This window comes from Centroberyx gerrardi, chromosome 2 (assembly GCF_048128805.1).
Source record: "Centroberyx gerrardi isolate f3 chromosome 2, fCenGer3.hap1.cur.20231027, whole genome shotgun sequence".
Taxonomy (NCBI): Eukaryota; Metazoa; Chordata; class Actinopteri; order Beryciformes; family Berycidae; genus Centroberyx; species Centroberyx gerrardi.
The window spans coordinates 33,022,492-33,036,014 of record NC_135998.1 but is presented as its reverse complement, the minus strand read 5'-3'; the positions used below and the strand labels follow the sequence as shown (position 1 = coordinate 33,036,014).

The 13,523-nt window shown below is 39.6% G+C and overlaps 1 protein-coding gene across 1 annotated transcript in view; it reads left to right on the top strand.

Annotated features, from left to right (window-relative positions):
* Positions 1-6,424, top strand: part of lpar1 (lysophosphatidic acid receptor 1) — a 45,921-nt gene extending 39,497 nt beyond the window's left edge. The window contains exon 3 of the mRNA XM_071906014.2: positions 4,172-6,424. Within this exon, the coding sequence (XP_071762115.1) occupies positions 4,172-4,491 (320 nt within the window). The 3' untranslated portion in view covers positions 4,492-6,424. The remainder of the gene's footprint in view (positions 1-4,171) is intronic.
* Positions 6,425-13,523: the final 7,099 nt, after the last annotated feature.

Below are 13,523 nucleotides of genomic sequence, written 5' to 3'. Positions count from 1 at the left end.
ACTTGTTTGCTTCTTGGATGCCTGAGTTGCTGCTTCACTCTGGGGGGAAAACCAGAGTTGTCTCTCTCTTGCTCAGTGACAGGACATGGAGATTTTTTTTTCCTGCACTCCATATCAAACATCCTGTATTTCACTCCCCATTCACACTGAATGGGTTCAATCTTAATGAGTCAGAAGAGAGACAACTATATCAGCCATTCCTCTATTTTGTGAAAGAGCAAAAACGGAGAGAAAGAGTGACAAGAGATACTGAAAGACCTCTATTGTCCTTATATGTACACAGAGAAGAATATGTGATAATTTCACGACTATTGTATGTTTCCACCAGACCTAAGAGTGAGACAAGAGTGAGACACAAAGAGTGAGACAGCGCACGATAAGGCGATATTGCCCTCACATTGCCTAGCGATTGGAAAATGGGTTAAAATCAGCATAATTAGTGATCAAAATGTCTGCAAAATCACCCATCTACATTCCATCAATGTGTTGTGATAATTATTTCTCTCATTTTCTGTTTTTGTATGTTTGGAAATGTGTGGAAAATCACGTTCATTCACAAACAAAAACCACGATTTTGTGTTTATGAAACAAATAGTTCCGAAGTCCACATTTTCTGTTTGGACCTGGTCTCGGGCTGTATTGTTGTGTATGTTTCTGGTGAATCTCGTCCTGTTCAGAGTGAAATGTTTGACTGACTGAGAGACAAATTGTTGGGATAGCTTCACTGCTGGGCTGCGAACACTTTGAGAAATTTATCTAACTCCGGAGAGTCTGCCTGCATAGCTGGGAAGTGAGGTCAAGCCTTCGCTGCAGCTGCTGCCTGCAAAACACTAAGAGAAAACAGGCCTGCCTGTCAATATCCTCTCTCTCTCTCTCTCTGTGTGTTTGCTCAATTCCTCATCAAGACTTTCTATTTCACTCTTTCTCTCTTTGTCTTATTTTCTCATCTTCTCATTCTCTAGTTCTCTATCTGTCCTCCCTCTCTCTTGTCCCTCTCTCTCTCGCTCTCCCTCTCCTTTCTCTGTGTCTTTCTCTCTTTATCTGTCTCTGTCTTTTACTCCCCCTCTTTTATGACAAATAGCATCCGTCGACTGGATACGTACCCATTTTTTGGGGGGGTGGGGGGGTGGGGGTGGGATAAAGACACTTGAGCTTGACATTTTCATGAGTAATGAGTGGCTGGCCCTTGCATTGCGCTACGATAACTCATCTAATTATAGAATGAGAGTGACAAAGTAGGTTTTACTCACCCAAATGAGGTTAGGTGGTTGTAAATGCGGTGGTGGGGTGCTGGAGATTCAGCTGTAGCCTGTGGTTGAGGTCAATCAGTGATCGGTTGTCTGCAACCTTTAAATCACTTCTAAAAATTCAGTTCATAGACAGGCTTTGGTAACACTTTACAATGGCCTTAGTCCAGTGTATAAACCTGTGTATTAAGTTAACCTATGGAAAAGTAAGTCTAGTGTGTTAATCTGTGTATTAACCAATGGAAAATAAAGTCTATTGCGTTAATCTGTGTATTAACCAATGGAAAATTAAGTCTAGTGTGTTAATCTGTGTATTAACCTATGGAAAAGTATTGTAAGTACACAATATTAATGTGTAGGTACTTGATGAAAATCTCCCAAATGCGTGATTATAATACAGTGTAACACACCATTCAATTGCTTCATTAAAATGATGTTACACAATTGTAAGTACATTATGTATAAGGGACATTTTCATCAAGTACCTACGCAGTAATATTGTGTACTTCCAATTTTCCCATTGGAATTAGGCCATTTTGAAGTATATATGTTGCTTTCCTGCTGTATTTGCTTGTTTTTTTTCCATTTTAATTTTGTTTTTAATCCATTTCTGACCCTATTACTTTTTTTTTAATTTTTTATCACATTTTACTTATATTTGAGAAATCTTGTGTGTATGTGTGTGTGTGGGAAGGGCTCACTGTGGTTCTTATTTCACTTTGTTTTTAATTTTTGCATAGCAGTCATCCCATGGTTCACTCACCCTCATCCTAAAAAACCTTTTAAAAATATTGTAGAACAAAGATAAAGTACATTTTACTCACCACATGTTATTGTTATTACTGCAGTGTGTTGTAGATGTGGTTTTAGAGAGATGGTGATGGTGATGTGGTTTTGAAGTGATGGTGATGCGGTTGCAGAGTGATGGTGCTGAGGTTGGAGACTGTGTTTGAGGTCAAGGATTTGGTGCTGACTCAGACAGGAGATAAGGCAAAGATAACATTTTGTTTCAGGACCAAGGAGAGACTCTGGCCTTAGCACACATTCTGAACCCATCAGTCCAGATTCAACAGATGTTCTCCATTAGAAGAAAAGGCGGGGAAATTACCCTGCCTATATACACTGAATATACAAAATACTAGAAACATATAGTCATCGTCTTGAAATAGATCAACCAGTTTTGAATCAAGTTATGATCCCCTTATTGATTTCAACATCGATGAAAGGGAGGAAATGGGTTCAAGAAGGATTTCAAGGTCTTGAAAAGATTTCAAAGATTAATGACTGTAACTTGAGAGAAATGCATATGGATTGTGCAAAATGATTTCAATATTTGGAAGACAATACTAATACTTTTTACTCTCAGTGTAAATGCAGTACAAGGCCAAATTCAAATGAGTGCAATCAATGAATAAGATATTCCCAAGTACTGTATATGCACTAGACCTCTCGAATGCCAAGGTTTCACTTTACTTTTGTACCACTTGATATGCAGCTCCTTCCGAAACGTCTTCCAAGAAAACGTTTTTACCTTCATCCCCTCTCCAGAACAACTTTCAACCTTCTTTTCTCTCTGTCTCCCTTCAGGTGCGTTCATTCTTTCATCTTCTTAAAAAGATTAAAGATTGTAACCTGAGACAAATTAATATGGATTGTGGAAAATGTGGTTGATCTCAATAATTGGAAGATAATACCTTTTACTCTCAGTGTAAGTGTAGCACAAGGCCAAATTCGAATAAGTGCAATCAATAATAAGGCTGATTCTCAACCTTTTTGGCTTGGGACCCCTTAAAATGAAGCGATGTCTACTCACAACCCCCCCGTTAAGATTTCAACCAAAGAATGATTTTCCCTTATCAGGTCGTTTCATCTGATTCATCAGAGGAGGCCAAGAGGCTGAAAACCATTCAGTGTTTCACAAGAAAGAAAAGCAAAAACTAGAGAAAAATCGGGAAAAAAAAATTGACATGATAATAAATTTGTATAGTAGAAATATGTTTTTTTCCTATCCCATAAATAATCTCGCCGAACCCCCCAAAAATTATCTTGCAACCTCCTGGGAGGGTTCCGACCCCCGGGTTGAGAACCACTGCACTAGACTTCTCGAACACCAGGGTCTCAAATTCAGTTTACTTTTATATTGGTGCCACTTAATACAACATGATCTCACACAAATACGTGAAATGAACACAAACTCTGAAACTATTGTGTGAGAATAACATTTCTCCACCAAGAATTGAATTACGCTGTAAAGGTTGGCTAATAGTTACGTTTGGGCAAGGAAAATAACTTTGGTTAAGGTTTGGGTTAAGGTTAGGGTTAGGCAACTAAAACAAGTTGGTTAAGGTTAGGGGAAGGCTTTATTACCTCTGCCAAGGAGGTTATGTTTTTGGTGCCGTTTGTTTGTTTGTCTGTTTGTTTGTCTGTTAGCAGGATTACGGAAAAACTACTGGCCCGATTTTCATGAAACTTCGTGGAAGGGTGTAGCATTGGCCAAGGAAGAACCCATTAAATTTTGGAGCGGATCTGGATCTGACTCACGAACAAACAATAATAGCACGAACCTTGGCGGAGGTCTGCGCTCTCCGAGTGCCCTTCTAGTAGTAGAAATGTTCTTCGTAAACGCTGGGAATTGAACCCCAGGTAAGGGTTAGATTAACCCTAACCCTAGGCATCGAAGTCAAACTCATCCGCCCATCCACCACCCGACCACAAGACCCTTACTTTCCACTGCACTACTTCAATGTGACTTTACTTTGTGTTTATAGTCGTGCGTCCTTCACGTAACCACTTTTTGCTGGGAAAACGTAATTTCAACACTTTACGTACCACCAACATGTAATTTCGTGTTAACAAGTCAAGTTCATTTCACGTTGTACAACTTTGAACCTTCTTGTCTCTCTGTCTCCCTTCTTTCTCTTCAGGTGCGTTCATCGTCTGCTGGACGCCCGGCCTGGTCCTCCTCCTCCTCGACGTCTTCTGCGCCAGCTGCAACGTCCTGACCTACGAGAAGTTCTTCCTGCTCCTCGCCGAGTTCAACTCGGCCATGAACCCCATCATCTACTCCTACCGCGACAAGGAGATGAGCGCCACCTTCAGGCAGATCCTGTGCTGCCAGCGCCAGGAGAACGTCAACGGCACGGCCGCGGAAGGATCCGACCGGTCGGCGTCGTCCATCAACCACACGGTGCTGAGCGGCGGCATGCACCACCACCACCACCACAACGAACACTCGGTGGTCTAAAGGGGAGGCGGGAGATCGGAGGGATTAATCCGGTCGATCGATCGGGTTAATCTCTACGCAGGAGATATTGATCGAGAGAGGGTCGCTGGTGGCAAGAAGCGGAGATGCTTTGACGGGGGGGAGAAATGGGAAATGTAGTGAACGGATGATGATATGGACTATATGGACCGTAACCCGTAAGATGAGGTTGAGGTGAAGATAGGTGTAGTGGAGTTGATGATGAGTAAGATGAGGATCGCGATGAAGAAGAGGAGGATGGCAACTATGAAGAAAAGGAGGATGGCAACTATGAAGAAAAGATGAAAGAAGAAAAGACAAATATACTTTATCTCTGTGCGGAAGACAGAAAAGGGGAGGAGTCTGACCGTTGAGGACTCTTGATAGGCTGTTAGTATTTTTGTTTAGTTGTTTGTTGTTTTCTATTTGTATTAAATGTGTTGTTATGGGCAACACTGATATGAACTATTTAAGAAGTAATCTGTGAAGTGAAGGTAATGCCAGTATAACCCATCCAATTTTCTCTGTTCTTCTCTAACTTTGCATCCTATTAGTGAAGGGAGTTGAGATTTTTTATTTTATTTTATTTTTTTTGCTGGCTAATTTTACAGATTTCATCCCATGTTTAGAACAGCAATTTAGAAAGCTGCAGTGTTTTGTTCACTTACATTTCAAAGGGCTTAGAAATTCAGAAAAGCAACATGACACAGTCAGTTTGATGACTCATTTTAAACTTTAATCAATTGAACTGGTTCTTTATGACCTCATGGAGAATCGAGGCTGGATCTCTTGATAACATTTTGACCCATCGTCAAACCAAATGTAGCTTTTTTAGATTTTACAGAGAACCACATGAGAAATTTAGTCAGTCATCCTGATACCCAGGCTTATGAAAAAAAATATATATATTATATTCTTGACTTGTGGGGACTTACCAAAAATACTGCAATACTGTAAAGTGATCATACAACTTTAACACTTTGAGGACTCAGTTATTCCATTGTCCTACACAAAGATTATCTTATCTAATTACCAAAACGCTTTAGTGAAACCGTCCCAGTCTTTTCTTGCTTTCGTCCAACTTGAACACATGAAGGAGCCAAGATCTGCGAGAAATCCTGAATTGTTTATTCCCTCCAAGGAATTAAAGACGGCCCGTTCCAGAGATCTTATACCAAAAAGGGGGATGTTTGCCGCTGTAGGAGCAGGCGCTGTGCCACAGTGCGATGCAGAGACGAGGCCAAGGTCATCTTTTAAATAACATATATGTGGTGAGCGCTAACAGACTTTAGAAGATGACGTCAAACACGTGTCTGCCTTACACGGCTGTATCAAAAGTGCCTTTCTGTCCATGAGGCTGATGCTGTTGCGTAGGGAAATTAATCCTGTCAGTGTGCATGTGAAAGTAGATCCAGTGTTTACATTACATTTGACTCCTGGTGGGGTGGGTGGGGTCTCTGAAACAGGAATTAAACCACGTGACGCTACAACTCCATTAAAACCAATACAAATGACATTCCTTCAGGCAGGGTGGCAGCTTCTCTACACCTACTCCGTTTTTATCAGTGGTAGGAGAAACACTGGCATGAAGGCAAGATGGGTGGTTAGGATCCCTGCCTGTATTTGTGGTTTACAAACTCTGTTTTGCCATTATGATAGTTAATATTTACAGGTTAGAATTAGACTACTATACCTGCAGATATTGTCCAGCAGCTCTGCAGCACTGCAGTGGATTCAGCTGCTTTGATCCAATCAGCAACAAGATGTAGAATGCAGTTGTAAGTGAGGAGTGAGGAGAGTGAGGAGAGTGAGTTTCACTTGAGTGTCTTTTATGCACATCAGAGGTTTAGTGGAACAAACATTTACAGGCAGAGCTGCTCTGGAGGCAGACATAATCTCATTGGTTTAGTTTTTCAGAGCGCAAGTTAGCTAACTGGCAAACATGATTGGCAAAGACAAACATAAAAAAATATTTTAAAAAAATATATATAAATGGCAATGATGTTTTTTTTCATTCATTCAAGAATCGGCTTTCATGATGTTGGAAGGTCAGGTGCTAGCTAACTAGCTTTCCTATAGCTAGGCTAGTATGGCTAGTTTGAACTTGCAGAACTCAGCTAGCTAACTAGCTAACCTAGATAACTTGGTAAGCTAAATTGTCATTTGTCAGTAACGTGAGCGCTACGCTTCATAATATTAGCTTTTCCTCACCCCTTGCCTTCTTCACTGGGCTTCAGCCTAATGGCTCAGCTACACCAGATGCGTTTCTGTTCTGTCTGTTTGTGTTCGAAGTTTTCGGATAAGATACGCAGCCATTTACTTCAATACAGCCTGCTGCACTGCTGCAGCTCGCAGCACGCTGACGGATCTGAAACGGAGCCGGATCAGACCCGCAACTTTGTAGATACACATGGCTTCTATTTTTGTTGGACTACACAGCCGTCTGTTGCGTATTTGAGCCATATCAATGTATATAAATGCCAAGATTTTGTTGAGCATAGTCAATTATCACCATGTCAGCAAACAAAATAGAGGACGCATAAACCAATGTCACTGAAATAAGATATGCTACATTTGCTAAATATAACAACTTGAGTTGTTTATGGAAAAATAAGCAAATAATTGTGTTGACCTACCTGTAGGTAAAATTGGTGCAACACAACTGGCAGACCGCAGCGCAACAAGAACGGAGCTGGTGTAGCAGCTTAAAATGGCGTGCTGTAACTGGGCGCAACAAGTTCAGATACACAAATGTTACACATGCTGTGTAGTTCAGACAAAACAGTACTTAGCCAGGAAAACTGTGGTTCTTTGGCTCCGCCCACTGAGGTTTATCTCAGCCAATGAGAATATTTCTGCCTCCAGCGCAGCTCTGCCTCTGAGAAATGTTTACAGGACTAAAACTCCAATTTGCGCCTTTTATAGTAGTACTTGGAAAAATTACCATTTTAAAATTCACTCAGTTACTTTTCTGGAATTGACTGAGGTTATATGGTACCAGTGGTACCAGTTAAATTGAATATACTGCTAAGATTTCTCAAACAGTCCAAGCAACATAGTTTGAGATCGATCCAACATGTACACACTTTATGATGTGAAAGTATTGGTGGTGATATGAAGTAATGATGATGTAGATGTCCATCAGGAATACTTCATTTTTGTTTTTCTCATCATATAAGATGGTTGTGATCATTTCTTTTTGAGTCAAGGAGTAGCTGTTCATCATAATTTCAACATTAAATATTTTTTGGTGGTCAATTCTCATGTAAAGACGTTTTGACAATGAACATTCTCAGTCACTGAAGTGCATTACAGTTTACTTTTATTATAATACTCAAAACGTCTAGCATGGGATGTGTTTCCTCATGAACTGACTAAATTCCAGAGAGGCTAGCCAGAGTTGAGCCATGCAGTACTGAGTGGTGTTGTGTCATGTCCACAGTCGCGCTCCATGGCCTTTGCTAATAACTTGTGATTCTATGCCAGCTGAATGTCAGGATGTGGGGCGTCTCACTATGGTGACGCTATGAAGTACATTGTTAAAAATGTTAAAGCCAAATGTTTTTTTTGCTTGTGCTGTGAAACACAAAGCAAATTTTGAGCGACATTGACAAAGCTCCTAGAAACTGTCAGGAAAGTGAGAAACAGGGTCAAACATCTATTTGAATGTTTCCTGGAAACAAGATGTTCTTATGTGATTGAAGCAACGATGATAAATGAGATCCATGGGCATCGTTGCCTGTCACAGTTGCCCTTTACGGCTATAGTACTGTATATACGGTAACACTTTACAATTAGGGTACATTAATTAAGAGTTAGTTAATGCTTAATAAGCATTAACTAACCCTTAATTAACAGTTAACTAATGTGTCTGGTAATCATTTACTAATGGTGTTCATGTTAACTAAGGTATTAATTTATACATTTAATAGTCATCTTTATAAACTATTAAATAATGTATAAATTAATACCTTAGTTAACATGAACACCATTAATAAATTACACATTAGTTAACTGTTAATTAAGGGTTAGTTAATGCTTATTAAGCATTAACTAACCCTTATTAATCATTAACTAACCCTTAACTTAGTGTACCCTTATTGTAAAGTGTTACCATACAGTACAGGCAACATTTGTTTAACTTTTATTTATCCAGAGAAAGTTGACTGAGCATGAATGTTCTTTTTCAGCAACACCCTGCTTCACACTCACACTGTTGAACACATTCACGCTGGGAGCTGCCCAGTTCAACCACAGCCTTCTAGTGTTGGCCACTGGGAGCCGCCCAGTTCAACCACAGACTCCACTATTGGCAACTGGGAGCTGCCCAGTAAAAGCACAGTTTGCTACTGTAGACCACTGAGCAGCTCCACTGGAGCAGCTGGAGGTGAAGTGCCTTGCTCACTGACAGTTGTTAAGGGAGGGGACAGCGTTTCTTCTTCTCTTTCCCCGCCCGGTTTCTCCCACTCAGTCCGCTTCTTTAACCTCTAGGTTTTCGGAGATGGGTGTGATTATAGAGCAGTGGCAGCGACATGCCACCCATAGTTTCATTGACCAAACTCTTTCAATCAGTATGGCTCTGGACCAACCCTCCATATTGACATTCACTGTAACCGTCCTCTAACGCAGTGTCGATTCAGGTTATATAGTAAACCAACTAAACTTTCTGTCTGTGTATGTTTTTGTCTGCGTACCAGTGTAAGTATGTCATTCTTTGTATACCAGTGTAAGTATATGTGTACAGTATGTATGTATATAAAATATATTATTCAAAGTTAATCACCAAAGGGAAAGTGTTTTGTGTTTGTAAATTCAAGTGTGTAATACTCTGTCCAAAATGTACTGTAGGATTTTTGTTTTCTTTGTTATTTTTATGTCATGATGATATGGCGAACTCTGTTGTGATGTGACCCTAATTATTGGCTTTCCTGTAGACAGTATTATCAGAGTTGTTAACTTGTTTGTGACCCGAAACTAAACGTCTATGTGTGCAGTGCCTTCCAGTTGTCTCTATAAAGGTCCCCTGTGTTTCCCAAAAAGCTAACACCATCATTTTTGCAATTGCCTTAAAGTGGAACAAAGATTAATGTCAGTGATAGAGCGATATTTCACTTTGGTAGAAAATGTTCACTTGAGTTCATGATGTGTCAACTGCAAATGTAGATACACAGTACAGTCTCCAAAAAATTGTGAAATGAGCACAAACTCTGAAACACAGATTACGGATAATGTGACTAAAACTTCAGTTAAGCTTAGGCATCTAAAACGATTTGATTAAGGTTAATTAAGGTTTTGGTCATGGTTAAATAAGAAAAACTTTTTCTGATGACATATAACATAACAGATAACATATACATAATGCAAGCAACACTGAGTGATGTTCATTTTTTCCGTTTTTCTGAGTCATAGTTGTCAATTACCAGCTATTATCAGTAAGTAGTGTGAAAAAAAACAAGAAAAAGCCTGAATGGCAGTGGTAACCACAGATGCTAGTGAGAAAGTGACTCTTCAAAGATTGTCTGTTCATGAACTTAAATCGTAATGTATGTACTAGTTAAAAAATATATACACTTGTGAAGAAAATGGAGATATTCTATCAGTGTTTCTCCACCTTTTTTGGCTCTCAACCGCTAAATCAATTAAGTTCAAGTCTACATCGCTTTTTTAAATCAAGTCTAAAAGTAGAAGTAAAAGCAGAACATATAAATTCACTCTTACAAACTTACTTACAACAAAATGTTCATCGTAAACTTAATACATAGGATGACATGTTTGTACATTATTATGATCCATCAGTCATTTTCCAATTCCAAGGTTTGAAAACAGTTTTTCTGCCAAAGTGAAATATCGCTTTTAAGTGCTTTTGGAAAATTCAGCCAAGCCTCAGATTTAACAAACCATATAGCGTGTAGAAAGGAATTGTGACACAGAAGTTAATGTGATATACATACATATATATATATAAATAGGGGCCAATATCAATGGGTGTCCAGCCAGAAGCATAGTGTTGATATCCCAACATCAATAAAAACATGACAAACGTCTGAATTATTGTCGATTATTGTGTTGATTTAATATGAAATGTGGCTTTGCTGAAATACGACTGTGCCTTTCTCTTTTCTCCTCAAGCACTTTACTTTAGAAATACAGATGTAAATGATTATGTAATGCCTTAGATTTATTGGCAATGTGAATTTAACTTTTAAGACCCACAGTGTAGAAATTGGCATCACATGTCAAAACCAAAACAGCATTGCTGCATGTGAGGTGTGGGTAAATCAAACTAAAATAGAGTGTCAAAACATGTGTGATGATCCAAATCACTGATTTTACTGATGATACAAGGATGAGATTTTGTCGTTTTATTGCAAATAAGGTGAATATGTTTTTCCAGCTCAGCCTCATCAATGTCTTCTTCTTCTTTTGTTTCTCACTGCTTTCCTCCGTTGTTGTTGTTGCTGTGGCTGCAGCCTCACCTTGAACCAGCCTCACTGCTGGCCCCGCCCACACATCTCTACCACAACAAATGGTTTACGCCCCAAAATGTCCCAAACATGGAAAAGACAATTTCAGGCTCACAGACAGACACAGACTATTATGGTATATTATACTATATAGCATTATAAATCCTATTTATCTATTATTTTAATGTGAACAAAGTTGCTTTAAATCATGATTTGCAAAAGTAATCAACTGATAAACTGACAACATACCAGCGTTCTGATGGCACTAGTCCCAGTGCAAAACTTCCAGTCTTGTTGTCAAGGAGACTTGATTGATGTCTAGACTTGATAATAATAGACAATAATAGAGTTCACACAGTTTAGACTGCCTTGACGAAGGTCTTTGATCGTAATGTGAGCAATCTGTGTGGATTTATCATTTCCTTGCAAGAGGAAGTAGAGATAACAGAATAATCACTCAGCTTTTAGTGTGGCTGTTTCTCCACCTGTTCTCCTATACTCGATAAATTGAAGTTGTCAAAACACCTGTGTTGAGGACAGTCAGATGGTTTGCTATGCTTCTTCATCGGTACACTAAAGCAGTGGTTCTCAACCTGGGGATCGGGACCCCCCCAGAGGGTCGCAAGATAATTTTGGGGGGTCGCGAGAAAAAAATGTATTTCTATCTTACAAATTCATGATCATGACTATTTTTTAGGGATGGGACGATATATCGATATTCAAGTAAGCATGGCTTCGTTTCAAGGGGTCACAAGCCAAAAAGGTTGAGAACCACTGTTCTAAAGGTTAGAGAAGCAGGATTGTGAGAGGAGGGTCAGTGGCTCAAATCCCCCAACCAACTGGGAAATGATGAAGCCCTTGAGCTTCACACCCTGACTTGCTGCAGTGGAGCTGCTCAGCGAGAGGTGGGAACGCAACTCGACTATCTCTGGGCACAATGAATCGTTCCGTTTTTACTCAAGTCAGTGCAATAGTGCCAGGCGTCTAGTGTCCTCTCCCCTGTTGTTTTGGCAGCTGAGTGAGATGAAGGCCGATGTTTTCTGATCGCATCACTGATGGATGGAGACTAGTGAGACATCGCAAACAGTCAGAACTTTTTTTTTCACTGCTGTTTGCTGTAGAGAAACTAATCTGCAGTCAGAGCACAGAATACGGACCAAAAATGGCTGAAAGTGAAAGTGAAAAAATTAATAGTTTGATTCGCACTCAAAAGGCAGAATTAATTACATTACTTGACAGTGGTTTTATTCCAGTGTATTACCCTAAGTAATAACTTACGGAAAAGTGTTGGAAATACTTAATGGAAATATCCCAAATCCATAATATGTTTACAAATTTGTAACAACAGAGCCTGTTCTGAGAGAAAGCCTGTTCTTTTTCTTTCTAACAATAACAGTCTAATTATGGTTTTTAGTCCCAGTCTGTCCTCTGAGTTTGTTCAGTACAGCAGGATGTTGTGTGTGTGTGTGTGTGTGTGTGTGTGTGTGTTATGTCTCCCTGCTGGACCGCTGCCATACAGTTCACACTAGAAAGTTCAAGGTGGAGATTTTTTTCCTGGTTATATTTTTTTATACCTATGGTTGATTAAGGTTGTGTTTATAAAAGGTTATTCTTTGTTAACCACAATTTTATAGTAAGTGTTTTTATACTTCACTATTAGTTATAGGTCAGTGTAAAACCACAAGTTTAATGCTTTAATATCTCAGCAATAGCAATGGCAATGATAACAAGGGAATAAAAGAATTTAGGAGCTTTTTAACATTTAAACTTCTCCCACCTTAAGCTCCGCCCACTTGAGAATGTATCCGAATACAAATACAAACAATTTGATTGGTTGAACAAATACAGATACAAATACAGATAGTAGCACTCCTATTGAATAGGTAAAACTTCTGCTGAAAGTGAAAACTGAACCGATGTCGATGTTAAACTGCTGCCTGTTTCTAGTCGTTTCTCCACATTATTCTTTCATGGTGGGGAAACTTATTTTCTCTCACTTTTCTTTTTTATCTTTATTGTTTTATTTTTACAGTTAGCTTGCAGCTCATTTGCATCTGTGCTCATTTAATGTCTTTTAAGACATTATGCTCATTTCATGAAAACTTGCGAGACAAGTTTGCTTTAATATATCTTTACAGCAACAACAAAATACAAAAAAAAAATGTGTGTGTGTGTGTTTAACGCTACTGTGAGAGCAGTTAGGGCCACAGGCGTCATGTGTGACATGAATTAAGCAGCAGTTGTAGCAACAGCAGCCAAATGTTTTTATAGGAAAGAATGTGTGTGTGTGTGTGTGTGTGTGTCTGGGTGTGGGTGTGGGTGTGTGTGTGCTCTGCTGTGTTTATTGTTCCACAGCTTTAGCGCACCAGACTCCAGTTGACTGATATATGTCTGGCTGCTTCCTGTTGCTCCCTGAATCGGCCAATCAGAGCGAGCACTGCTCCGGCCTCACAGGAAGCTCCTCTGCGCTGCCGCTGACTGAGGGGGATGTCACGTCTTCGTGACAATGTCAAGAGACACTTTCTGTGCTTCCCAGCATGGCTCGCTGACTGACAGATACGTCCCCTTGGT